General features: G+C 43.7%; 1 protein-coding gene across 1 annotated transcript in view; it reads left to right on the top strand.

Moving 5' to 3' along the window:
* The first annotated feature begins 1,583 nt into the window (after nucleotides 1-1,583).
* Sol1 (CUB domain-containing protein Sol1) overlaps nucleotides 1,584-26,885 on the top strand; it is a 52,293-nt gene continuing 26,991 nt past the window's right edge. The window contains exon 1 of the mRNA XM_014360291.2: nucleotides 1,584-1,689. Within this exon, the coding sequence (XP_014215777.2) occupies nucleotides 1,584-1,689 (106 nt within the window). The remainder of the gene's footprint in view (nucleotides 1,690-26,885) is intronic.

The following is a 26,885-nucleotide window of genomic DNA, read 5'->3' as shown; positions in this document are numbered from 1 at the left end:
TGCTCGATCCGCGTCGTGCAAAGAGAGGACGGGGGAGAACAGGAAGCGAGCTTTTTCGTCATTTCCGCTCACGCTTGATGCGTACGAGCCGACCACTGCCCTGCGGGGAAATTTTCGTGGTACCTTACATTCCTTCTTTTTCTTCCTCCGACCGTAAGAGTATGAATTCGTATGTTCGCGTGGGTGTAAGTGACGCAAGATTTATACGCGCTCGTTCGCACTGGGCGAATTATACGCGCTCGCGAGTCAGCTTGCTTTTTCTTCATAATACGAGCCATAGGGGGGTAGGGAAAGGGGAACCCCTTCGGTTGCGGAGAAAGTTTATGCGGCGCTGATTTTCGTGTTGCGCGTTTTTTGGCTACTGCGCGCCGCTGAGCTTAAACAGGGAGGGGGGGGGAATTAATTGCCCTTGTTAAAGACGCGAGAGGCGAAGCTGGGGCGAGACATGCCGACTTTTTCCCTCGTCCTCCCCCAACCCTTTTGTTTTGCTTGCCAACCATTTTTAACTGCAATTACGAGCTGAAATATACGTAATGCGCATGGTACGAGCTGTCTTTTTTCATACCAGGATTACTTCTCTCGTTTTGATTGTGAAAATTTTTATTTTTCAGTTTTCAAGTCGTTAATTGTACTGACTGATGTGGAAACTGTTAATGTAAAAAAAAAATAATAATGATAATAATTTTTATTTTGCCCCACGATTTTTACCCAATAACTTAAAATTCAACTTGTAAATTATTAACATAATATGCACGACAGTTATTGTCATCCAACAAAAATTTTGCCGAAATGAGTTAAGATCAACTTGCTGAATAAAAAATGCTGAATCCTAGCCTACTTACTCCATGAACTATTGATGAACTCTAATTTAAATTAACCAAACGATTGGACCCAAAATCCACAGAGATGAAATTCAAAATAATTCTCTAACCCCATCCCCCCTTTCACGAGCTCACCAAACAAATGGCCCTCTCTGCCAAAACAAACTCACCGTCTGCAGTTCATCCAAAAAGTGCATCTAAAAAAATCCCTCCCTCCCTCTTGACCCTCTTGAGCTCTTGGCAAACAGGACAGCTCCTACGAGCTAAAAAACAGGATCACACCAAACACCGCAACGCGACGCCCGAACGCGCAACAAATAGCCCAGCTTAATCTGCCCTACACCCCTAACTACTCTCTCTCTCTCTCTCTCTCTCACCTTGAAAAAACCAAACATGGACTATCGACACCAAGCAGAAAAGAGCACCCGAAGGCGCAGCCTCTCCGCACATAAACAGCCTCCGTGTACAGGACGAAAATAAAGGTGGGATTCTCCGGCGCAACATTGCGCGCGCCTCGGAGCAGAGTCAGGGGCACACAGGAGCCGAGCAGCTTGCTTGAGCCAGAGTCGCGCGCGAGAGCTCGTGCCGGTTGGACACGGGCGTTGATTGTTGCGTTTTCGAGCTATCGGGGGCAACATGCCGAGAGATACGAGACCGGTATAGTGCGCTCAAAGTGAGGTGGTGGTATATATACATAAATATATTTTTTTTTTTTTTTTTTTCATCGAGAACACGGAGGGGGATTAAAGTGCTCCAAAAACCATGCAGCCTGACAGGATAATCGTGGGGTGGTGCTTCTGGTGGCTGGTTTGCACCGCATCGGTGACGCTCGGGGCTCTGCGGGCCAAGGAGCTCGGCGATGGCAGGCGTGAGTCTCTTCTGGCACTTGTTTATTTTCCCCCTCTTTTTCAGTTTTTCCCAGAGTTTTCCGCTCGAGTGTTTCGTTGGGACGGGAGTCTCGTCCCGCCTTTTTCCCTTCTCTGCTTCTTCTTTTTCTCTGCCTCCACTCACTTAACTCCGCTTTATGCGAGCTTTTAGCCGCTCGTTAGGAAACAGCCGTGCTTTTAAGGCTCTCCTTTCGAGGTGCTCAGTCTATCCCGACGCCTCTGTAAGAACCGCGCTGTGTGCGCGCACGCGAGAGAAAGATTTCGCGAATCGATGGAGCTGGAATGTCTTCCGGAATTTTTTTGTTTTTTTTTTTTCTTTCCTTTTCAGTACCCAAGTTTTAATGAGTGAAGGGTTGTCCTCTCCGAGTCCTGCACTTTGATCCTTCGTTGACCGAGCTGAGGAATTTGCAGAGCTTTTACGGAAGGAGCTCTGATTCGAGATTGCTGAAACAATATTTGTTGAAGTGATTACCGAGGGGTCGAGGAGAGCCTCTTGAAGCGCCGTTCGTTGGAATTTTATTACTTTTGAGTGCTCGGTTTTCGTCAAACGCTCGATTCAATGGGAATACGGACGAATTCACATCGTTTTTGCATTTTTTTATTTTATACGCCCGTGACAAAATTAAAATGTTTTTTTTTTTTTTTTTTTTTTTTTCAACCGTGCGTTCTTGTTTGATCGCGGAATGTAAAATATTCAATTGGTAGAATGAAAAACTCAACCCTTTCAACATAAAAAATTCGTTCTCAATTACTGCGGTACGATATAAACCGAGTGCAGAGTAATCATAAAAAATGAGTCGTTTCTAAGATACAGCGGAAAATTGTAAACAAAAGTAAAAGTTTTTACAAACAAATTTCTTTTAACGCATTGCCTTTTTTTTCTTCTCGTGACATCTATCATTATTTATCGTTCCTATGGTCACTGATTCATGCTCGGAATTAATTTACATCGTCTTGCCGAGTCTTAATCCTAGGACTGCAAAAACTGCATTCGTAAATCAAAATAAATCCTCCGTCACTCATGCGCAATGTCACCATAGTAGTTGATCATTTTTGCCATTTTATTGAACGACTGAAATGAATAATACGTTCGATACATCAAATCTGACAGAAACAAGATCTCGAAGCGTTCGATCATTCAAGCGCATACCTCTCGGTGAGTGGGCCCGAATGCTCCGTTTGAACTAAAAGTGTCCTGTCGGATTGGTCCAACTACCATCGTAGAATGCTCTTTCTGCTGGATCTTTTTAACGAGTAATGCTGTTGAAACGCAAATCGCGCTCTAACGAAGAACGAGGGAAATGTCCGAGGAAAAATTTCAGTGGGACCTTATTGAGCTTAATTAAAGTTTTCACGAGGATGAGCTTTTACTTTTTTTTTTTTTTTTTTTTTTTCTTTCAACTAATACTAGTGAGAGTTTGAAAAGGCATCTCTCCGTTTATAGATGCAGATTTTTAAATGAAATTCTGAATAATTGGACGTGAAAACACGAATCAAATCAATTCCGTGAATGCGCGTACCCCGCCTCACTTCCTCGAATGAATAATTATAACTCATCGATGCATAAACCATTAATCCCCGAGTGCACGATAAAGACGTCTGGTGTAAATGTAGGCAAAGAGACATACACCGATAAAATTAAGAGTGTAGGCAAGCACAGCGTGAAAAAAAACAGTCCGAAGCGTATGACAAGCGCGTCCGAGTAAGAGGAGCGGATGCACGTGCTATCCGGAAACCAATTAAAATCTCAGTCCAGTGCTGGCAAAAGCCTATCACTATCCTCGCGGCCATTTAGACATTGTTCCGTACAGCTGCGTTGCCCGGTCGGCAGAATAATTTAACTAGCTGCTATTGGAGGCAAGAGATCGCGAATTATCGCGGTCAGGGTTAGCCCACTTCCGTCTACGAATATGCGGGTGTGTGTACGTGGACGGGAAAGTTCGTCGCGGCTGCTTCTGGCAACTACTCTTCTTTGTCGTCTCTCTGATGGAGTGGCGTGAACGACAGCCCCCGACAGTTTGCCAATCGAAAGTTTGCTTTTCGCCTCTGCATCCCCCCCCCCTTCCGAGGTTTCGTTGTAATTAAATTGTTGGTTATCGAGATCTAGGGCTGTGGGTTTAGTTTTTATCTTTATTTACGATTCGAGTACCATAAGGCTCATAACATTTTGCTTGTAAATTTTATTGCATCGGAAGTAATTTGAAAACTTGCCTGTTGCTCGTGCACAAACACGCAGTGCGCTGAAATGCGCGGAATCTCTCGATGCTTCATCGACACTGAAAATTTATAACAGTCATCCGGCTCTCATATCTGAATATTAAAATATTCGCATGAATCAACAATATTCGTGAAAAATTTTGTTGATATTAAAAAAAAAAAAAAAAAAAAAAAAAAACAACAACAACAATTTTCAATACGCTTTTGAAAATTGCTTCGTCGATTGCTTCGGCAACAAGAGAAAAAAATATTACACACACCAACCCCGTGGAAGATAAAACGGGCGATCAACAATAGCGCTCACTTTTCATTATTATTTCCATCAAATTTCCCTCTCCTGCCAGCCACGAACGGTCTCCACTGAACAAGCCTACAAAAATCGAGAATAAACGTGGCTCGTATATGTATCCTCGATCTCCTCCATCGTTTAGCCCGTATCCAAATCTCCGTCAATACTGTTCTGAAAAAATCAAGTGCGGTATAGCTCGTGTAACGAGCTCTCTCTGTTTCCCGAGCGGTCAACTCTAGCCCGACGACTATGCTGCAATTAATGGTTTCCGATCGAGTACCGGTTCGGTTTCCTGGGACTCTCAAAGTTTCTGCCCCTCTACACTGTACACGCTCGAGAGAAACAGGAAAGCGAAAGAGAGAAAAGTTTTTCTTCACGCAAGAGTGGAACATAGAAAGTTAGGGGGGGGAGGGAGGAGGGTGCGCACTAAATCCCTCCTTTGCCAGTCGAAAAGGAGTGCCGAAAAACTTTCGTTCGCTGCGAGTAGTAAATCTGAACAAGTGCGCATGTAACCAAGTATCTTCTAGGCGACAGTGCAGCTGGTACACACACGTATGGTAGCAAGAATCCAGCGAGAAAAATAAGTCGGTCGAGGGCAGACGAGAAAGAGAATACGACAGTAAGGTTGATTCGTCATTAGCTGGACAGTGTAACGTCTCGAGACGCTTGTTTATAGAGCACACCATCTTCCCTCGAGTTAAAGAGAAACGCGGAAAACGAGTGCAAATGTCACAAGGGACGAGAGACGGGCACAGCTTAATTATCTCCTGGCCATAAGGGGAGTAAGTACAACTTGCTGGAGGGCCACTAAACGCACACAGTGGCGACGGCACACTCGCTCTCTCGATTGCTTTGGTGCTCCGTAGGGCTATCTACACTAGCACTGTCGCTTGTCGCTTCCGGCCATATAAGCGCGTAAACACGTATGCTCGCTGACTCTCTGGTAGTTCCCCTCCGGACTCGAGGCTGCCTCCCTGGTATGCGTGCCAATGTACGGATACCTCGAGTTCGCGGTTTGGGCATAGTAGAGTGTGTATGTGACGACGTTCGGTGCTCACACTTGCCGAGTAAACAGCAGCTTCGTGGCAAGTTTCTGAGCAGAGACGCGTGATTCCTGACAATCAAGGAATTGAGGACGGGAGGCGTTTTAGCCGAGATCCGGGGGTGGCCCCGCCTTGGTTAATGCGAAATACCACTCTTGGCATTGTGCGCCGAATAAGTTTTCCGAGAGGTTGTTGCCGGTGAAACGGAGGCTTTTGTCTCTCGAGCTCTTTTCGCGATTTTGCGATGAGCGCGCATTGTTGCTGCTTGGTTCTTTTTTTTTTTTTTTTTTTTTTAATCGCACGTGCGCTGGGATTCCAAGGGGCGAGGAAAAACGGGCGAAAGAAAAAGAACAAGAGACGATTTTTCATCGCTAGGGAACTTGGGTGGCCTTTTCTCGAGTTTAGCGGATGACGCGGTGGTGGGGGTCTTTGCATTTGCAACGTCACGGCCATCCATCGCGCCGGAGCTGTGGATGAGAGCCCCCCGGCGCTGAAACTCTCGAGCTCGCGTGCACGAAAGAAAAGTTTAAGTACAAGTGGAAGGGATCAGCGCCGCCGCGGGCAGACAGACAGAGTCTCCGGGCTGCTTTGATCGCGGAGTGCGATTGTACTGTGATCGATGATCGCAGCTGGAGAGGTGAGCCAGAGGTGAGGGGAGAAGAAGGGGAAGAAGATACTTTGACATCGGGTGCGCTCCTCGTCTTTTTCTTTATTCTCCTTATGGAGGATGCGCTGCTTAGGAGCCCGAGGCACTTGGTGGGAAGCAGATAGTCTGGCAAAGTTTGCGCTCCTCGGGGGATAAATATCAATTTTCGCGGTAAATAAGCGCACAAGATGTATCGGAGAGGTTTGATCAAAGCTCGTTGTGTCGTGTGCATAACAGCCAATTTTTCTGTTAATTATTTAGCTGACACATCAACGGTAAGCGTGAGTTTCTATGACTGCGTATAGTATCAAAATTAGGCAAGTAGAACTAGGCGAGTTTGGTCAGACGGTTTGAAGCATTTGTACTTCGATGTATTGTCGATTGACATGGGATCAATCACATTTCAATGTCGTTTAGAGATTGATTAATATCATGTTACCAACATAGAAATTAGTGCGAGTAGATGCATGCGAGTTTGGTCAGACAATTCTACTCATGTTTCCAAATCATGCAAGTAGATACATACCAATTCAATCAGACAGTATGTATTATACTAAGCTACATACACTGGCTGATGATGAAAAACTTTCACATTTTTTTGGCCTTTTTTTACTTTGGCGATTGTTATTCGCGCTATTATTGTTTTAATGAATTATGGTACACAATCAGCAAAGTGTATTCAGTATTATGAAGTCTCGAATCTAGTACTAAATGAATGAAATACTACCTTGCTTTTAATAACAAAAATTATTATTATCATTATTGTTGTTATTATTATTTACATTTAGCGAAAAATAAATTGTAAAATATTTCCTCTAACTATTATTCTTGTTCGCTAAACCCGAGCAAGAAACAATTAAGCCGTTCAAGTTATAATCCGATGTTGAATGGCTATTTTTCTGCTGTATAATTTGAAAAAAAATCTATCTCTTAAATCCAAAACGAAAAAAAAAACAACATTTTCCATTTCAACGCATTTCCCTCTTCCATAATCACATATCTCTGTTCTGCATGACGTACTATCGAAACACCTGCAGCAGCAGCCTCTTGCACCAGACCATTTCACAGAGTACCTATCTAGCGAATATTGCATACTTAATACAACACCCAGCGTTGGAAGCACGTGCACCGCACTTCCTTACTTTCCTTTCCCCCGTTTTCCCTCATATGCTGTTTTTTTTTTTTTTTTTTTTTTTTTTTTTACTCCTTCACTCCGAAATCTTGACCTATACGCCGTCATGGGTACCAAAAAAAATGTAGTAGGAAGAGGTGAAGGAAACGAGCGAGGGGCAGGGAGAGTCATCTGCATAAATGATTTACAATACCAGTATTACGGGCTCTGGGGCGACGCGCAAATCCCCGCCTTAGCGGATTACGGGTTTCAGGGATGCGTCGATTTTCGTTTTATTTTCCTTCCAACGATAGAGGCTAAAATTTCGTGTACTGCGTGACGTGTATTTATAGAGGCTGAAATTGCAAATCGGTGTTTCGCTGATGAAAGTTTTATGCCCAGATTTTATGAAGATTGGTGTATTTTTACGACGAACGATTGGTGTATCATTACTTTTATATTATACAACGCTTCAATCCTGGGAATGATTTTTGTTTTTCATTAAAAACAAAAAAAAACAATTCCGTATATATCCTGGAATTCGATCAAAAACGATCGATGTTTCCATTCAAGCGAATCCATTTAAACATCAAAACAATGAAATGAAAATACCGTAGCTCTCACAGCAGGAAAATACCAACAGATTTATTCAACGGTCTCTCTATCGCAATAGGGAAAACAAAAAATCAAGCCAAGAGAGCGTGAGCCCGCAAAACTCGGGAGAATTTAGCGACGTTGTAATATGCAAATGCATTACCAAACCACGCATAAATAATGCTAATACTCGAGAGACAAGACAGAATGAAAGTAATGTTTAAGCTCTCGGAGTGCAGCTTTGAAAGTTCCCTTCAAAGGATTTAAAGACTAGGATTGATATTTAAAACCACAACGGAGTTTCGTTATCAAGTGGCTCAATTGAAACAACTTGTGCAGCGCCCTTTCACCAATAAGTACCAAACCTCTACACGTACGATACATTGATAATTCCAAAATGCGACCGTTAAAAAAAAAAAAACTAACTTTCCAATCTCAACGAGACACCCATATGAGTAAAGTACGATAGTACATCGTTAACCCGTGCTCTGCCAAGCCTTGCAAGGTCTAAATGCAGATAAGACACGGTTTGGCTCCGTAACGGCAACTCACCTCGTTCGCGTATTTACCAATCACGTAGTCTAGCAAAAAGACGCGTGACATGCACCTGGAGCTCTCTCGAGCTCGATACCAATTATCCAATCATTCGCAATCAGCAGGGAGCTCAATTTCGCGTATAAAACTGCACGCCCGATGCAATTACATCTCGCCGTGCTCCAGGCGAAATTAAATTATCTTACCGGCACATCCGCCAAACTGAAAGCGGCATAAACGAAAACACTTGCGAATCTTTTCTCGCGTGCAAGACTATTGTTATACGTATGCTCGCTTCCTCGACCTTATACGGCGAGAATCTCAAGCACGTCCCATCGATCGAAAAAATACAGACGTCCCATCGGAGCGAGCTGTACAGGACAAAACACGATCGAGTGTATAGTTGTACGTAAGGTACGGCAGAGGCAGAGCGCACACAGGCACCTATACAACCACTACGCAAACGCCGGGCCATCGCTCCCGGAAGATGAGCGCGAGCACATATACAGGGAAGGGTTGGAGGGCGGGGGCGCAACGTTGATTAGAGCCACTCGTCATTGGGCTTGCCGTTGAATTACGACGCGTCGTCTGTCCATGCGTGTGTATATGTATACATCCGTACGTTGCTACCCCCTTCGAGATCATACGGAGCTACCGTACTGCATCTGTGTACAGTGTACATGGGGGTGAGTAGTGCATGGTAGTCGTGGTGATGGTGGTGATCTAGTGAGCTTCCCCCGTATACAGCAGTTATGTATCTCAATTCGGCATACCGCGTATCTATACGTGTGTGCACATCGCGCGCAGAACAGGGACGCGTTGTCAGCTACACAGAGCTGGACAGAAAAAAAAAAAAAAAAAAAAAAAAAAAAAAAAAAAAAAGAGTGCGACTTCGGCACGGGCATTAGGTAGCACGTGGATGATGGATGCGAGCCGATGGCGCGACAAAATGAAATTTATTGCCAGGCATTTTTTTGTTTTCTCCCCCTCCTCTTCTTCGTTTTCAATGACTCGCGCGCGAGTAATCCATAATTCACGTGTCTGTAGTTGGCGACGACGGAGAAACCACATAGCAGTGAATTTTCTGAAATTTCCAAACGGAGGAATTCCGCAGGCCGATGGGCCCCGGCCGGCACTTGAACTGACTGACGCTCATTGGTTTTCGCCACGTATCTGGGAACCTAAAGACAGTGTATTTACCGGCTGACGACTCTACTTGCTCAAGATACTTTGCACAAACATTTTCTTCTTCTTCTTCTTTCTATTGGGAAAAAGTTTATACAAAAAAATGAGGTTTGACCCACGACGACAGAATAATGTGGTTCAGTTGTAGAAAGGTCAATCTAAATATTTTCAAATATTTACGTATACTGTTACTCATTTCCATTTTTGTCTCATCGAGCAATGCCCACGAAATTTCGTCGGGATAACTCGCTTTTGATACCCAAGATCCACCACCATAGTTCTTAAAACTTGCAAGTACAAATCATTGTGATCCTGACGATGTGATATCTTACAGTTTTTAAATCAGCATAGGCAAATAATTTTACCAAATAATAATTCGTTCGACTGATTGATACTTTAATGCGTTTCAGCATTGATCGAACGCTGATTTGCTCCCCAACAAATTAATCACCAAACTATGTGCACGGGCATACACTACTTTTAACAAAACTTGCTTAATTAATGATCTCCAGTAGCATCCAATCCCACGCATATTTCACAGCATAGTTTATCAAACCACACGGGCATGCTCTTAACAAAATTTGATTGATCCATCTGCCGCTTCATCCCGAACTCCCGTAAAATATCCGACAATCCATTTTCTCTTGTATGATAAAAGATAACTTTCATCGCGGGGCAGTAGACCAGCCACCAAAAGTCACATCTGAATGCATAACCGAGCACCACCAAAACCTCAGCAATGTAGTCTCAAAGGCACGTTCAAAAAGCCCCTTTTCGCTCGAGGGGAGGGCATTAATCATCCGAACAATACACGGGCCCGGGAAATGACCAAACGAAGGATGGTAGAAAAGAAAGGAAATTCGCGAGCTCGATAATTGTCAGCGTAACTCCTCCCTCCCTCCTCCTCAGTAGTATAGTCCTCGTAAAGCTGACGCGCAGCTGCGGCCCCACCACCAGCGGAGCCGGTGCAATAACAGAGTTCTTACGCCCCCGTCTTCCGATCATCCCCACGGTTCTCTCACACCACCGCCAGCAGTTCCCCGAAATCACATCGATAAATCAAACGAGTGGTAAAACACCGTAGTCGAGGAGCTACTTCTTCTCCGTACCCTCGTGGTAGCTACTTCGTTGTGGGAGTGCGATTCCGGTCCTCCCGATTTCCGAGCACGTGCGCTCGTGTCGTGTATGCAAATGCGTGTGATGAACGTCGGGCTCCGTACACACGGACGGGAGATATAATTATTGCGTATATTTGCGCGGGGGTTATTTTACGTGGCAAACAAGGTTCTCGTTACCCACCTGACTGGATACGTCGGTATTTGTAAAGAAGAAAATATGGGGGAGGATTCAAGTAGCTCGAGAGCGAGCGAAAAATCAAATGTGTGCTTGCTTATTTAATTATACTTATTCCGGGGCTGGAGCATTGGCCCGGCTTTATTAACCGCACAAAATTTGGTCGAGTTTTTGATAGGAAAAAAATTAAGTGTGTTTGGGATACTTTTGTTGCTACGGATATACTTTAATTTACCTGGCGCGGACAAGTCGCTATGCGCTTATGCATCCCATAAATTGTAAAGAAGAATAAAATCCAGAATCGTCATGACAAAGAATAAATATACGAGGTCCTAGAGACCACGAGACACGCGAGGTGCACCGTTAACTAGATAAATCACATAACTGTACTCCGACGGGTTATAGTACATGTATGGAACGGTAAATAATACATGAAGAGCCGGAGGGTGCGTTACACGGGCCAGCTCTTTTATTGCCCGTACGATACGTACACATCACGTTAAGAGAGAGAAAAAGAAAACAAAAAACTACGAGTGCCCGTAAATCCTGGTAACGTGGCCAGGGAACAAATTATCCACAATCACTTACACCGTCGCTCTCTCTCTCTCTCTCTCTCACAGTGTGTCCTAACAAAATACGTAGCACCTTTAAGGTACATCGGAGCACAGCAGTGACATCGGCCTTAAACTATTGCGGTCTGAGGGGGGGGGATGGGGTGGTTTGGCCACAGTAGTGTATATCAACCCCATTAAAGAGCAGCAGCCATCGTGGTGAGACCAGTAGAAGACCGGGAGGTAAGCGATTCCATCGATCGCGTTGAGCAAGCACTCGATCCGGCCGCAACGATTCCCCGATTGGGATCGGGCGCAACGCGAGCGAGCATCCTAAGCTCTCTGCTATTCTCGTTAATCTCAGGTGCAATGGGTACCTCGTACTGTTTGGTTATACTTACGATTTCGTAAACACACAAGCCCGTGCGCGCAACCAAGTTTCGACAGCATCGCGGGAGCAACGGGTCTTATGACACGCGCCATACATAATCCCCGTGGCACTTCAGCCCCGACGTGGCAACTTGTACGACACGTGCGCGCGTCTATCCTCCGAGTTAATTAAAGTCCTGCCCAGCCGCCCCTCGCTCAACTCGGATTCCTTCGTCTCGAAATCGCTCTCGCGTTGCCGGTATCCTTGATTCAAACGTATCGCTTTGAAAACATGCTCAGGTACCCACGGCTGAAGAAGAGTAAATTAATCGTGGCACGACGCCAAACGCGCGCGAGCGGTGTATATCATTTCTAATGAACTCTCCAGCCAACTGATTGATGCGTTGGTAGAAGTATAGGAGAAGGAGGTACCTTTTTGCATGTAAATTCCGACTATATGGTCCAAGTGTATAAGAGGCCCTGCTTTTGATGTGTGGACGCATGTCTATATAATACATACGAGTGTTATTACGAGCCACATCAGCAGCTAGTTTTTGACCAGAGGAGCGAACGGCCCGGAGCCAACTTTGTTAACTTCTCGTATTAATGACGTATACGCGAGGAGGAGGTGCTCGTTCGCTCACCGGCGAGTGTGTATGGGCCGGGGGAGTTGGGGGTGAGTCGGGCAGTACCAATATACCTACTCTCGGACTCGGTGCTATTACGGGCTCGTAAAAAAGCCGCGAGTATACTCGGGACGCTCGTAAATTGTCGAAAAAGCGCTACCCCCTCACTCTTGCCGGTGCAGTGGTCTACACGGAGCCAGGGCGAGCTCGGTGACCTCATCTGTCTCTTTTCCCGTGCCGAATCGTCGGTTTCACCTGCTCTTTTTTTTCTGTTTTCTTTGTATACGCTTTCTGCCTTTTTTCGAGGGATGTCGTGCTAGCTACTTTTCTGCTTCTTGATTTCCCCCCTTTTTTCGCCCCTCGTTGACGGTGTCTGTAACTTTTTGGGCGTCACCGCGTGTTATTTTGAAACTGAGGGTAATTTTTTAGGCTTTACGTTTATTAGACTTACTTTTAGTGGTTAATGCATTCGAAGCTGTGACGAATCTATAAGGGCCTTATCTAATAGGAAAAATAAACTAAGTTATCCTCTGTAATTTTTTTCATTGGGCTTTTCAATGTTTCCATTTGTATATGTAAGTAAGTGTATATACAAAGGTATGTCATACTGAAGAGTTGAAATTTTACTCCAATCCCTCTCAGTCGCGAGCAAAAAACCAATTATTTTTTTATTTTTCATCATATTTGTGGTTCCGTTTCTTCCTTTCAATACAAGCCTTTGAAATGCATATCATAACGGTATTCCATAGTATGAAGATAAAGTTATCTCATAAATTTGAGCGTAACTAGACATCATTATTATGAGAAATGTTTTTTTTCCCCCTTAACTTTACAGTCAGTTGTTACGGCAACTGTAGGCTTCGCTCATGATATATACGAGTGCGATTTTTCATCAATTCAATAATTCAATTTATCGTAACGAAAAGTTTTATTTACAAAATAACAAAAAAAGGTATTAAATAAATGAAAAAAGGTGCAAACAAAATTTTCAACAGCGAAACATTTTAAAAGTTTCCTCATTCCCCTCCCACAAAAAATAATCAAACCAAATCAAATTTCCTCAAATTTGTTTACCAATAAAAAAAAAAAAAAAAAAAAAAAATATTCTCAAACTCGTAAAACAAAAGCGTACACCAATATAAAATACAATGCACGATCAAGCAAACATTTAATCAGCAACAAAAGCGTTTACCTTCCGCTTTCCACACACAAGCCCACTCGCACACTTCGCGCTTGCAAAATGAGTTTGCAAAGAAAAACAAATGAAATATAAAAAACCTGAAAACCAGACATGCGCACGCACTCGCACGCTACACATCAAATTTCAAAATCATGAAGGTCCGACTCGGGTACTCTCTGCGGTGGTGGTGGCCCTTCGCGTGCGTCCAGCCGCAAACCCGCAGCAGCTCCTGTGCCACGCATAAATACGTATATACATAATGCATGCATCCACACGTACTCGAGGGAGGAAACGGACGAGACCGGAGCTCGACAGCTGCTCGCTGGAATTATTAACGAGCCCGACTTGGCCGGCATTAATACGTCGGATGATCACTGATCGCAAGCACTTGTTCCTAACAGCGTCACACCCGACTGCAATTCCGTTCCTCTTTTTGGCTTTCAATTGTTTTTTTTCTTACTCGTGTGCTCATGGTAAATGCAAGACAAATAAAAATACCGAGTGCATGCGGTGATCGGACGAGTCGTTAAAGTGAGGTGCATGTAGACGGCACATCAAAAAACAGTCAATTTTATCGATCATAGGTTGAATTCAAGTGAAATGACCAAATTAGTTGAGGAACGTAATGTTATCGCGTTGATTTGTAGTTGTATGTAGCCAAGTCTGAGGAATTTTGCGAACGAGCAGAGCAGAGAGATGTCTATTCGGGTATCTCCCATGTTGCACCTTAAGTGGGATATTACTGTACCGTTCGAAATTAGATCGCAAAGTCCAAGGATGGTGGTTTGCAGCAGAAGAGGGGAGGAGCGAGTTTTGACTTCATTATGGGTGCGACGGTGTACCGGGTGTCGCTTACGGCTGAGCGGAGGCAGTTTCGCGGTTCACGGGCGATCGGCTAAAGAGACATTGGCTCCTACCTAGGTATTGAAACCATTTTAATGAAAAGGTTAATCGAGTTTTTTTTTTTTTTTTTTTTCCTTCTCGTTAAAAGGAATGGCTATTCATGGTGCTGATTTTTGACTCAGCGAGGATACGAAAATGAAACGATTTCTTTAAAACTGAATGGAAAATGTTGCTAATTTCATTTTTATTTTAAAAACTGCGACTCATGTTTGAAAAGCATACATCAAAAAATTGTAGTCAAAGCGATGATTCATAAGTCTTTAGAGTACTTAAACAGGAATTTTTTTTTCTAACACAACAATCCCTATTCTGTGAATATCTTCAATGAAACAATAATAATCCTCTAAAAATATGCAACTACATGTTTTAATTTTCGTATATAAAATGAAAACATAAAATAGTAGAAATGCAAACAAGTACAACTGTACAGGCAGTACGATTTCCCTCCTCCTAAAATACTTTCCGCGAGTCATACACGCTCGAACAAAACCATTAACTGCTCGTGCTCTACAGAATAATCAACCATCAAACCAAATAAAGTCAAAGCAAAAAAAAAAAAAAACTTGCAACGAAACGAGCCATCAAATAAAAAACACGGAGAGCAGGCTGGTCCCTGTACTGCGCTCTCCGACAAATCCATTAGAGATCGGTAAATAATTGAAAGTGCTCCCAAAGCTCGCGTGATGTCGCACGTGCAGGAACATTTCTTTAAATCGTTAATTTTTCATCTCAAAATACACAAAAACAAATCTAAAGCATACATCGCTCGTCACCCGCACGCTAGGGTGTAAAAGTCCGCAACCCGAGGGTGAGAGAGACGAATTGAAATAGAGATTGCTCGTTAAAGTGAAAGATGCAAAGGACCAGAGAGAGCGAGAGAGGGCGTAAGTGGGGATATGTGCAAGCAGAGTCATTTGGTTTCTGTAGAGAGCGTATATATATCTAAACCAGAGATCCCAAGAGCTTCCCCCTCGGCGCGACTCAAAGCTGCACTAGACGCAGGACGGAGGAGTTGGATAAATAATTACGCGAGCCCTCGCAGCGAGAGTAGGTGTGCGTGCGAGCGTGTGCGCGCGATGAAAAGTAAATTAATCACGGGCTCCCTGGCATTTAGTTTTGGATTTGCGTTGCAAACTCGTGTCTATCGCGCTTTTCGCACTATTCGCGAGTTTATACGTTTGCGAGGGGCTCCAGCTGTAGCTCGAGTACACCCGATGGCAGCGGATACTTTGTGGTATTTTTATTTCGTGTTTATTCCGTGGGACGCTTCAAATCGAGGCTTCGCTCTTGTTTACGGCTGTACGCGTTGCTTTTCGCCAAATGGGGATGATATATTGGGCCGAGCTTGCGAGCCAATGTAACTCGCGTGTATTGTTGATCAATAAGCGAGATGTAACTATGGGGGTTTGCGCCTCGATGCTTCGTGAGCACCTTTTATTGTAATATAATGTAACGACTATCGAAAGAAAATTACCCTGCAAACAGCATATTGTTTACCCTTATGGGTCCCGTAAGATTTTGAAACCTCGTGAGTGAAAAAAGCTCCAAGATACGTTGAACGAGATGGTTGAAAGGAACAAAAGCTCGCGCGCAGAGGGACTTATTTTACAGAACAGTGGAGTTTGGGAAGGAGATCCTCGCAGAGAGGAGGTCACAGGAAACTAACCATCCAGCTTCAATTTCCTAGTTCTGAGCTTTAAAATTCAACAATATTTTAGAGCTTTTCTTTTTCCATTTCACCACGTTCACCATGTATTTTGAATGCATCGCCAATAACGTTATGCCGCAAAGTATGTATTTACTTGAAATCATTAGTACGAAAAGATTGGAATTAATTATTTCGAGTAAAATGAAAATTAGCAACAAAAGTGCATCCCCATGGAATAAAAAAAAAAAAAAAAAAAAAAAAAAACTACAACAAACCGACGAACGTCAAACACACACCGAGTTCACTGTTATTTTTTAAAAACCACCACGAGGACACGCGTCAGAAATACCCCACGAAACCTCCCTGTAGCCGATGCAAATTGTGTACGCCTACCACAGTATCAGCAGCAACAACGACAACAGAAGCGAAAAATCCAAGCGCAACTGTATGCAACGAAGCTCCATTGTCTCGTCTCGGCGCGCACACCTGGCCTGCTCCGCTTCTATCCTCCCGGGCTCCCCAATCCCGCTGATTGTGTCATTAATTTTGAGGCTAGCGAGAGAACGGGAGAACGAGGAGCAGATAGGCAGCCGTGCAAATGACGTGTCACGCTCGCCTGTTTACTAATTCGTCGACGAGACGCGGTGGCCGTGCTCTCCCTTTTCCGCGTCATGGCTGTTTTAAAATTTTAAAACAAATAACGTGGTGGCGTGTGTACCGTTACCGGACGTCCCCTGCTGCTGGTCTTTTAACTTTTCAAAGCGAGCCTTAATTGACATATTTCGACCACGCAGGTAGGCTCCTATGTATATTATACAGGGCCAAACGAGTGCTCGTCAGTTGATCGAGTTGTCAATCTTGGGTACTTTGGATTTATGAAAGATAATAGACCGGGGGAGCCTACCATGGATTCAAGTGTTTCATCGCTGTCTGCTCAGTATTGTTTTACACAATCGAGCCCGTGACAACAGCAGGCTGTGCGCCAACCCTGCCCAACCGGTTGCTTAATCGAAAAATCACCATGCAAAATATAATTACCGATGTGTCTCTCATCAAGTTATCGGATAATTTCAACGTCAAGTTATAGTATTTGACCTACCTTTGTACGCGAGTTGATGATTAACCCGTGTTAATCAGGGTTGGTGTACAATGTACACGGGGCAAGTAGAATTTTTTTAATCAACAACACATGCGCTTTTTAAAATTTCATAAATTGTTTTGATGGATGCTTTTACAAAGTTCAGCAGCGCATTCAAATCGATTTCCAATAGGATGCAGAGTAAAAGGGAATCGTGAAAAACCATCGGTCCGGACAAAAAAAAATATATTAGAGGTGTCGATCCGCGTGTGCGCATATATTCGCGTCTGAGTGACGCTAATTGATTGAATTTTGCCTGATACTCCTACTTCTTTATCTCTGATTGAAATCTCGTTCTGTACATGAGTCGCAAGTCACGTTTCCTGTGTAACAAATAATTGCACGAATAAAAAAAGAAAGAAAAAAACAAACGCATGGCCTATATGAATGAAAAGTACAAGTTTGAAGACGAAGGAATAATCAATTAAATTTAATTGCGTGTCCTCCGTGTGATTGTTAAAGTTTGAGATCCAAATTAATGGAGACGTATGACTTTAGCCCCGAGAATTACGGACTGAGCAGTAACAGCAGATGTTTCTCTGCTCCATAATGATAAGCGAAAACGTTGCGATGCTCCAGATAAAGTTAGCGCAACTATTGTTTTGTATTCATCATCATTAGTGCGATACCGATATTTTTATTTCCAAAAAGTCAAGTGTCAAGTTGGCTAACGACGCGAAAAAGAGACTTGGGACAACAATAATTACAATCAAAAGTAAAAGTACTAATTTCGTGAAACAATCACGTAGAAATTAAATCTTGAGTTTCCTTACACGTAATTTAAGCTAGTCGCGTATTTTACGGAACATTGTCGCAGTGTGCCCAACAGCAAAATTTCCTCCGACGACCCATGCACGGAAGATGCGAGCAACCACTGCATTAAGCCTTCAAAATGCCACTGACTAACGTGAACGATGCCAGCCAACCGTACATGTGCTGAGACTTTTCAGTCAACGGCCCTGTGAACACCCGCACCGCTACGCCCTCGTCTTTTGTTCTTGCGTGCGTTTTCCAGCACAAACGCCAACCATACACGTTAGCGTTTTACCACCACTTGGCCCGTTCTTTTCTCTCCGGGGAAATAAAGGGAGCAGCCCACTGTACTTTCACGACGCGTCCCAGGTACAGATCCGGTGCATCATCGACTCCACTCCCCTCGAGTTCTATTAATGAAACTCTGCAAGTCCCGGCTGTGTACTTTTATTCATTGAAAACACGCAATCGTCGTCCAACGCGTAACCAATTATTTGCAGTGGATGGGAGGGACAAGGGGAACTCCATAGTCCGCAGTAGTACGAACCGCGTGTAGTCAGCCCGGCCAATCAATTTCACACTTCAACTCCCCGTGTCCCGATCAACTTTGATCCACCGGTACTGTAAATCAGGGAAAATTTCAATCGTTACTTACATACATACATACATACGGACGATCTTTCCCGGCCGAGTCGGAGATTAACCTTCTGGCGCTAAAAGCCGCGATAACTCACGGCTTCCCTGTGCGTAAATTCAGCGCGGGACTAACGACTCAAAGACACCTCGCATTAAAATATCCGCCGCATCGCAAATCACCCCCCTCTGGTGATTCATCGATCCATCCACCACCACAGGCACTACCTGCACGATAATCATCTTTTAATATTGCACGACCCCCGCGGAGCAAAACGAAAACGTGCCGAGTAGTCCCCCGAGGAGTCCCCAAACATTATGCAGAAGCGCTGCAGCAAGCTCTTCCATTCATAACCAAGTGGCCCCTGTCTGTTTCTCTCTCTCTCTCTCTCTCTATCTTCAGCCCACCCACAGCTCATTAACAATAATGGATCGGTCTAATCAAGCGGCCCCCGCTAAAGTTGGACCTGCGAAGGGAGCTCTTTTGGTGAACTATGGATGGGCACTGCGACGCTTTCGCACTTTTATCTACCTCGAGTCGAAAAGAGCGGTGCGTGTATCAAGCACACGGCGTTGTGAATCAAAGATGGGGATGTTGTGAAAATTCGAAAGAAAAATGTGCTCCCCTGATGCTGGATTTAATTGCGCGTTAAGAGGTAACTCCATCCGTGCGTGTAAACATTCATCGGGTGACGATGAGCAGGTAGCTTTCCGCTTGAAAGTTAATGCAAAGTAGGTGGGGGGTGTGCTTTTCATTGGGGACTGTCGCGCGAATCACTTTGATATTTCTCGGCGCAAAGGTGCACTCCAATTATGGTCAGCAGAGAACGGAGACGCTCTTGAAAATTATCCAGGCGGCTCGACGTGGCTCTTTCAAACTTGTCGGAAAAACCAAAGTTGTAGGAACTATATGCGTCAAAGGGGGGGGGGGTAGTGAACCTTGGATACCCTTGGGGTAGCACGGAAAATGAAATTTAAACGACGCAAACAAGCATACGTCACACGTACATGGTCCAACAAACCGACCACACCGTCCAGTTACGATGAATTAAGCGAGCGCTGCATCTTTCTCTAGCCCCCTAAATGGAGCCCACGTGGTCGACCAAGCTCGTACATTGGGGTCTAACCGATACGCCGCGTAGCCGACCACCTATACGATACGAGGGTCCCTTGTACACGCGCAAACAGTTAGAAACAAAACAACAAACGGCTTCCATGCGGGTATTAACGGGGGGCAAAAGGGAGGCAACGATACACAGTACCCGTATATGAATGCTGCGGGTGTCGCGAAGCGTTGCGGTGGTCCCTGGGGATGAATCACGCGGGGAAGGCACGTGGATTCACAAATGAGTCGAAAACATGCCCCCAGCGTTTAATAACGGCACCCTAGTTGATTTTTTTTTTTTTTTTTTTTGGAAAGAACAAGTGTTGACACTTTTACTCTCGATTTCATCGTGTTTGTAAAGATTACGAGCAAACGTTTGACTGAACGTGACCTCGCGAAATTGTAGTTGTTTGGCCGCAATTATCAATCACGGCAGGATGTGCTGGTCGATTTTTTACGACCTTACCGATCGTAGATTCGGCTCGTCTCGGAGCTCAATCGGATTCGCCGCAACGCGCCTGCCGTTCCGCAACTCGAGTACGCGGGTTAGGGGGAGAGTAGCTTCGATTTTCAATGAGATCCGATGCCGAGCTTGCCTGGGGAACCAAGATAAATCGACGATACCTATTCACAGGGGAGTTTCGGACGGGCTTCTACACCCGCGCCGCCACTGCAAGACTCCCGTGCGGTCGATTGGGTGTATTTGTGAGGTTTTTTTTCACGCTTCACAACGCGATTGTTAGTCAATTCAATTGCAATGAAACAGCCGGCAATTGTTGAGTTAATTTTGATTAATTCAAATGGTATGAAGCGAGCTTTACGATACAAATTTATTTTAACTTTAATTTTGTTTTCAGACTAAATTATTCGCTATCCTTTGATTCGATGGTATTTGTTTAACTCGAATGGCAATACAAATGGTAAAAAATATACAATGTTACATACCTATCATAATATCCAAGTTTTCATACTTGTTAAAAAGTACAAAAATTATTACGCTCCCACTGGTGTAAACTACGTACACGTGCGCGTGCCCTTTGAGTAATCCACTTATTTCTTCATACTCCGGTACGTGCTAGGATAATTACAAGTTTACCTCGTATCAGCAAATCCTTCGGTCTTTCATATCTACGAGTACGTTTTCAATAGCATCGAATGAAATAATATTTGTATGAAAAAAAAAAAAATAATAATAATATTACCCAAAGTCAAAGGTTGTAATCTCGTTCAAAACAAACTTACGCTTTGTTATTTAGGAGATCGGTGTTGTGAAAATACCGAATTAAACAGATAAATGAGAAATTGCGTTATCCCACAGAACGAGGAAATTTGAGAGAGTTACGTTGGAAGAATTTTACCTCTCTGTCTCTCTCTCTCTCTCTCTCTCTCTCTCTTTGGGGCGTCCAGCTACGCGTCAACTTAATTAAAACATAAATCAAGAGCCGGGAATGCTGAAATTACATTTGAAATCAAATATAGGTGCAGAGACTACAGTGTTATTTTTAATCAAAGTTTTTTATCTTCTCTTTTTCGTGGTAAGCATGATAACCCAATTCCATAATTTTGAGCAAAATTTCAATCCACAGCTTTCCAAATCGATTAGCCCTCCATGGGGTTGGAACTTGAAAAGTGATGAAAAAAAAAATCGACAATCCCATCATTATAACATTTTCGCGGAATCGGGCGAGGACTCGCGCATCAAAAAGACGTAAAAAAACACTGAACCGTGTGGCCTTTTGTCAAAGCTTAGCAAGCATAAGCCTCCCTCCTCGAGCTCCTTATACTTCCGTAATCGAGAGACGAGTCGCAGGGTGGGTACGAGCAACTTTGACAAAAAGAACATCTTGCACGTGCGAGTCTCGGGCAGAGCGCCAGAGTGGCCGTAGCGCAAAGCAAGGGTCGCGCGGAAAATCCAATTCCCTGGCACGAGCTCTCCTCTCGAGCGCGGAGCACACATACACCGGTGTAGTATAGGGTACCGAGGAGAGAAAAAAAGACTCTGGAGCTTACACGCGCTCGCGTGTGCGAGATGATGAATGGAACGTGCAATAGTCGCGTTTGCTAAGCAAATGGCCAATTGCGCGCCACGCTCGAGAGTGCTCGCTACACGTGCAATGTAATGGTGAGTGCGAGCACGTGAGCTTGCCTTGGCCTGGTTGAATTTTGCCTGCTCAATGGGTGTTATTGGGGGATTTTTGGCCTTCCGATCGATCGATGGATCGATTTGTCGGGTGTTATTTTTTGTACCCGGGAAAGCTCGTAGAGGTTTTTTCGGGGCAAGAACGTTTATACGCGGATGGCCATTGCTGCGGAGGACAAGCGTGGGAAAGGGGCTTTTGTGTCGTTTGCGGCGGGAAAGGAAAATTCAGTGCTATTGCTTTGGATTTTTGGGGAAAAAGAACGAATGGAGGTAAGGAAAGGGGCGAAGGGGCTTGAGAAAGCATTGCGTTTTTTATCGAAATAAACTTGTAGCGTTGCAGGAGAGTTTGGTATAGGGCACACGTTCAACGGCCTTTAGTAAAAAGAAATCACCTTTGCGTTTCTCCAGTATTGACATAGTGTGATATCACATGGAAATAAATTTTTTTTTCTTGGTCTAATGTTTCACACAATCGTCTTCGAAATATTGATTATCATCGAGATATAAACTTAGTTTATCTGTTCGTTTCATAAACAACTGTGGTTGTTTTTTTTTTTCTACTTTGGACGAAAATTTTCAGAGAATCAACAGCTTGATGATCATCCTTGATTTTTAGGTAAACCTATTCCACATGAAGAAGTGCCTTAACCAGCAGTGACCTTCCACTGAGAACGAGAAATCAAAGAAAGTCCTGGAAATCAATAAAATAGTCTTTCCTTTAAGTCAATGTTTTTTATTTCAATGTAAAGCTTGAACGGTAGCCTCTGCGACGGTAAAATGGTACAATGGACCGGAGAGAGAAATAACAAACCATATTTCTGAAAATGAAAGACATGTAATAACTCCGGAAAAAGTGACAAACTTTGTTTTTGTTTTCTCGTTAAAGAAAAAACGCAATTACCCGTAAAACTTGTAATTGGCTGTTGTAATGAAAATACAAAAGAAAAATAAAAGCGAGAGGTGCAAAAAAGCCTTTGAAGCGTATTCCGCATCAAAAATTAATTGACCAACAATAATTATACCTACGTTGTGGGTACGTGCCACGCGCACACTCTAAAATTAGTTGCTTTTAAAAAATCCGCTCCTTAAGGAGATCCCACACTATCGCTTGATTGCTAAAGACCCATCAGGCACCCGTAGGTGCGGTGCACACTACCTGATTGTACTCGAAATACTTTTTACAATCACTCCGCGTGTAATATAATTCGATGAAGAAAAATAATGTAAGTACGTATGCGTGTGAGATATTTATATATATTTACAAACACATAAAACCGACTCTCCAGCACAAGAGGGCGTAGCAAAAGTACCATCGTATATTTTTAAGAGGATTGCGCGCGTGAAACGGAAACAAACCGGAAAATCCCACATTACAAGCCCAACGGCGAAAACTCCTCGCTCACGTTTTGGCTGAAAAATTAAAATAATATTCCAAAGAGCGCGAGTAATCCCCTTAACCAACAATGGGGAATAACCCCGGCGCGCGCGTGCAAGAGCCGTATACGCGCGGATGTGAGTGCCGCGCAAAAGTTCAGCTCATTTCCGCGTGTACGTATACTGTATATGCGGTATACTTATTATTGCGGACGGAATAAATCCCCGGGCAATGTACGCGCGAGGGCGCTTCTAATTTATTTTTTTACCCCTTTTTTTCCACCCTCCTCTGCCGCGGAGGGATAATAACCCCTGCACACTCCCCCGGCTGACCGCGAGGCTCTTCATTTATTCACGGCTCTCCCGTCGTCCAGGGTGGCACGGCGACGCTTTCGCAGCGCGCGTCCGAATTTTTTTCATCCCCTACACTGTCCCGATAAAGATTTCCCCGTCTCGGGGAGTCATCAAATTTCCAGCGCGGCAGGATCTCGTCTAGCTGCTGTGGAGCCGAGGGCACATCAGCGACGGAAGGAAAAAAGGATAAAAAATCAAATCGACGATCGAGTCTCTCGTATAGGTACACCGGTGGTAAATGCGGCAGCAGAAGGTATCCTACGAGAGGGGAGAATGGCTCCCGGACGAGATGTGCAATTTTCAAAGGAAGCCGCACACATATACATATGTGCATACACCTGCGATGTAGCCACGTTGCGGCTTTAGTTCTCTTTCTTTATTTCTTTCTTCTTTGCTTCTTCCAGCCTCTCTGAAGTAGGTTAAGGAGCCACAGGCGTACACGCGCGCCCACGCTCTCCTTGAACGTGGTGAACACGCATCTGGACTTCTTTTCTTTTCTCTTTGCATGAATTTTTGTCTCGGGGTTTTTGCGAATACTTTGTTTCGTCCCTTCTTTTCAAGTGTCTCGCCTTTGTTTTTCATATGCTCAAAGGTACAAGTGTGTACCCCATGCACTGAATAACTCGGTAAAAGATATACATACCTGGGCTCGCTCTCAAAACCAAGTTTCTTCAGATCCTCGTTATTCACAAAGTGTACAATTTAATCACAAACAATGACCAATAATAACATCTTCTTTTATTTTTCTTTTACCCTTGAAGCAAAGTATATTCCGCGTGTCGGAGTATCATACCCCATTGGGAGCCCAATGTCAAAGCAGCACACACCTGTGTACATAATTTACACGCGCTCGCGTAAGCAGCGCAGACGTATACATTGTGCCCAAGGACAAGAGTAATTCAAGTCAGCCAATTGACCTTTGAGACTAGAACCTCAGAAATATACATACACAAACACTCGTTACAGAGAATGGTGGTCAAGCAGTAATGATGGTTGTTACAAAATAACAACAATACGTACGACAGGTAGCTTCCATCATCAGGTAAAACAGCTGTACTACATTGCAAACAACAATTGCAGTCCCATTATTTGCTCCTCCGGGTGTATTTTTGCTCTTTTTTCCGCTCACATATATTATCCCCCTCTCGCTACACCATGATCGTTATCGTGTGCATTTATCTATCATACGCATCAAGTTTTTGCCCGTCACTACCAAAAGCGCACCTACGGAGTATACTACAGGCCATAAGTAGGACAGAGAAATGACAGCAAAAGCGGATACACCAAGCGTAAAAACTTAACGAGCTCGCATACCCGGAGCCATAAATGTGTACCCCCCCCCCCCCCACAACAAGCTCAAGCTACGAGGAGGAGTCCCACGACCACCCGAACCCCCATTGTATGCGCCTGTTATATTGAACCCTCAAAGAGCTATACCTCGACTAATTGAAGAGTCGCATTAGCCCGCCAACCCCCTCTACCCTACAAACACCCCTCCCTTCTTATTTTCCCGTTGCTGCGGCACGACACTCGGGAGTTTAAGCGGAAATTGTCGTGTCACGATCGCGGTGCCTGCAGCGTCTACGCGGTCTTTGATGGTCCTCGTTACTTGCTGCTGCTATTGTTGCTGTTGCTCTTGTTGTTTTTGGCTTATAAAAGCAGACGCGTATTACCCATCGTATATAAAGTCGATGCATGCGTATGTATATACTTATATCTGCGGCTTAGAAAAGGGCAAATTATTGGAGGAAAAAAGCGTACATTGTTTTGAAAAAAGTATAGTTTTCATTACCGATACGCAAATACTGTTGATGTTATCACTGGCCCCTTTGTGTCTTCATACATACACACATACACACACACGCACACTTTCATTTGGCTCGTTTGTTCGTTCGTTCCTTTGTTTGTTTATTTGTTTTGCCTACAGTTGGTAGCTTCGTTTCTCCCATACGTAATCACACAAACGAAATTCCTATCTCATTGTTATTCCGTTTGATTCGTGCTCTCTTTCCCTCTATGCGTGTAGTTTTTTTTTTTTTTTTTTTTTTTTTTCATACAAGTTACGAGGCAAAAGTAAACGCACGCACGCAACTACGAATGGATGCGCAATGTTATAGACATGCTAAATTACGCGATGCGAGAGAAATTTTCTTTTTGACTTTGTTGACGGTCGACGCTTGTGTATCTAAGTACATACACGCGTATGAAGTGCAGAAGTATATTATTTGTGTGGGTGTGTGTGGACTTGAGCCTTTTTGAAAGACATTAAAAAAACGAGCTCGTTTGTCAGACATTTTGAGTCATTTTAGGTCAAGAGGGACGCTGATGTTTGGATGTTTATCAACTGCACTGTATGGGTACTTTTGCGTTTTTTTATTGTCTGAAGGGTCTGCTTTTCTTTTCTTCAACTTTCCTGAAAAAAAGTTGCTATTTTTATGTAATTTACGTGTTAACTCGTTAGGTTTTAAATTCATCATGCGCTGATTGCTGTTGGTTCTGTTTATAATGGAATAAAAACTGTACCCAAAATAGTAACATTCAACTCATGAGAAAGTTCGTAAATCGTAAAGGTAATAAAAAAACATTTTTTTTAGTTGTAAGAATATAGTTTTGCGTTATTAATATGTTACGTAGGTCTTGACAATTTTTTCTGCCTCAAACGCTCAATGACAGCGATGAATGACGTTGTAGAATTGTGCTTTCCATCCTCTTGATTCGATTCCAGATCAAAAGATATACAACGCGTGTTACTCCTGTTCGTTTGCACATGTATAACCTACAGCGTCGCGAATCTCATCCCGTACAGCCTCGAAAGTTGCTTCGAGTGTACTATATTTATGTACGTATATACACCTACATCGCCAACTTGGTACTTACAGTAGTTGCTCTCTCGACTGTTTACATCGCATGGCGCACCTAACGTACCGGAAGGTTGCTTACTTTGCCGCTCGCACTACATATAGCTACGCGGTATGTATACCTGGTTTATGTTGTTTGCGAGACTCGTTGCTGTCGACTCACGCGCTTGAATTCACTGCTGTGTTGATAACGCGTTGAACCAACTCATTTTAACGCTGCTCCGTTTTATTATTACTTTTAAGAACAATTTTTTATTAACTTTTTTTTCAAAAAAAAAAAAAAAAAAAAAAAAAAAAAAAAACGGATAAGTGACCATGGTAATACCTGGTTGGAGCTGCAGATGGGAATAGTGAACCGATGGATCCAGTGGCGTTTTGTGCAAAAAATACGACTGAAGCTGCAACAAATAGGGAAACATACGCCATGAAACATACATGAAGAATCGCCATAACTATAAAAACGCAACAGATAAAGTTTACCGAGAAAAACGAGGGTCAAATTATATTTTCAACCAAAACAGTATATAGTAACCGCATACGATCTTTTGTATTGCTATTATTCCCGTCCATCTGCTACTAACTGCTGGGCGGTTCTTATTTTGTTGTTTTCTTTTTCTCGGGCAGCTTCACTTT

Source organism: Copidosoma floridanum, unplaced genomic scaffold, assembly GCF_036245765.1.
Source record: "Copidosoma floridanum isolate Cflo_tuat_1 unplaced genomic scaffold, Cflo_Japanese_pri ptg000029l, whole genome shotgun sequence".
NCBI classification, from domain to species: Eukaryota; Metazoa; Arthropoda; class Insecta; order Hymenoptera; family Encyrtidae; genus Copidosoma; species Copidosoma floridanum.
This window is presented reverse-complemented; position numbering and strand designations above follow the sequence as displayed.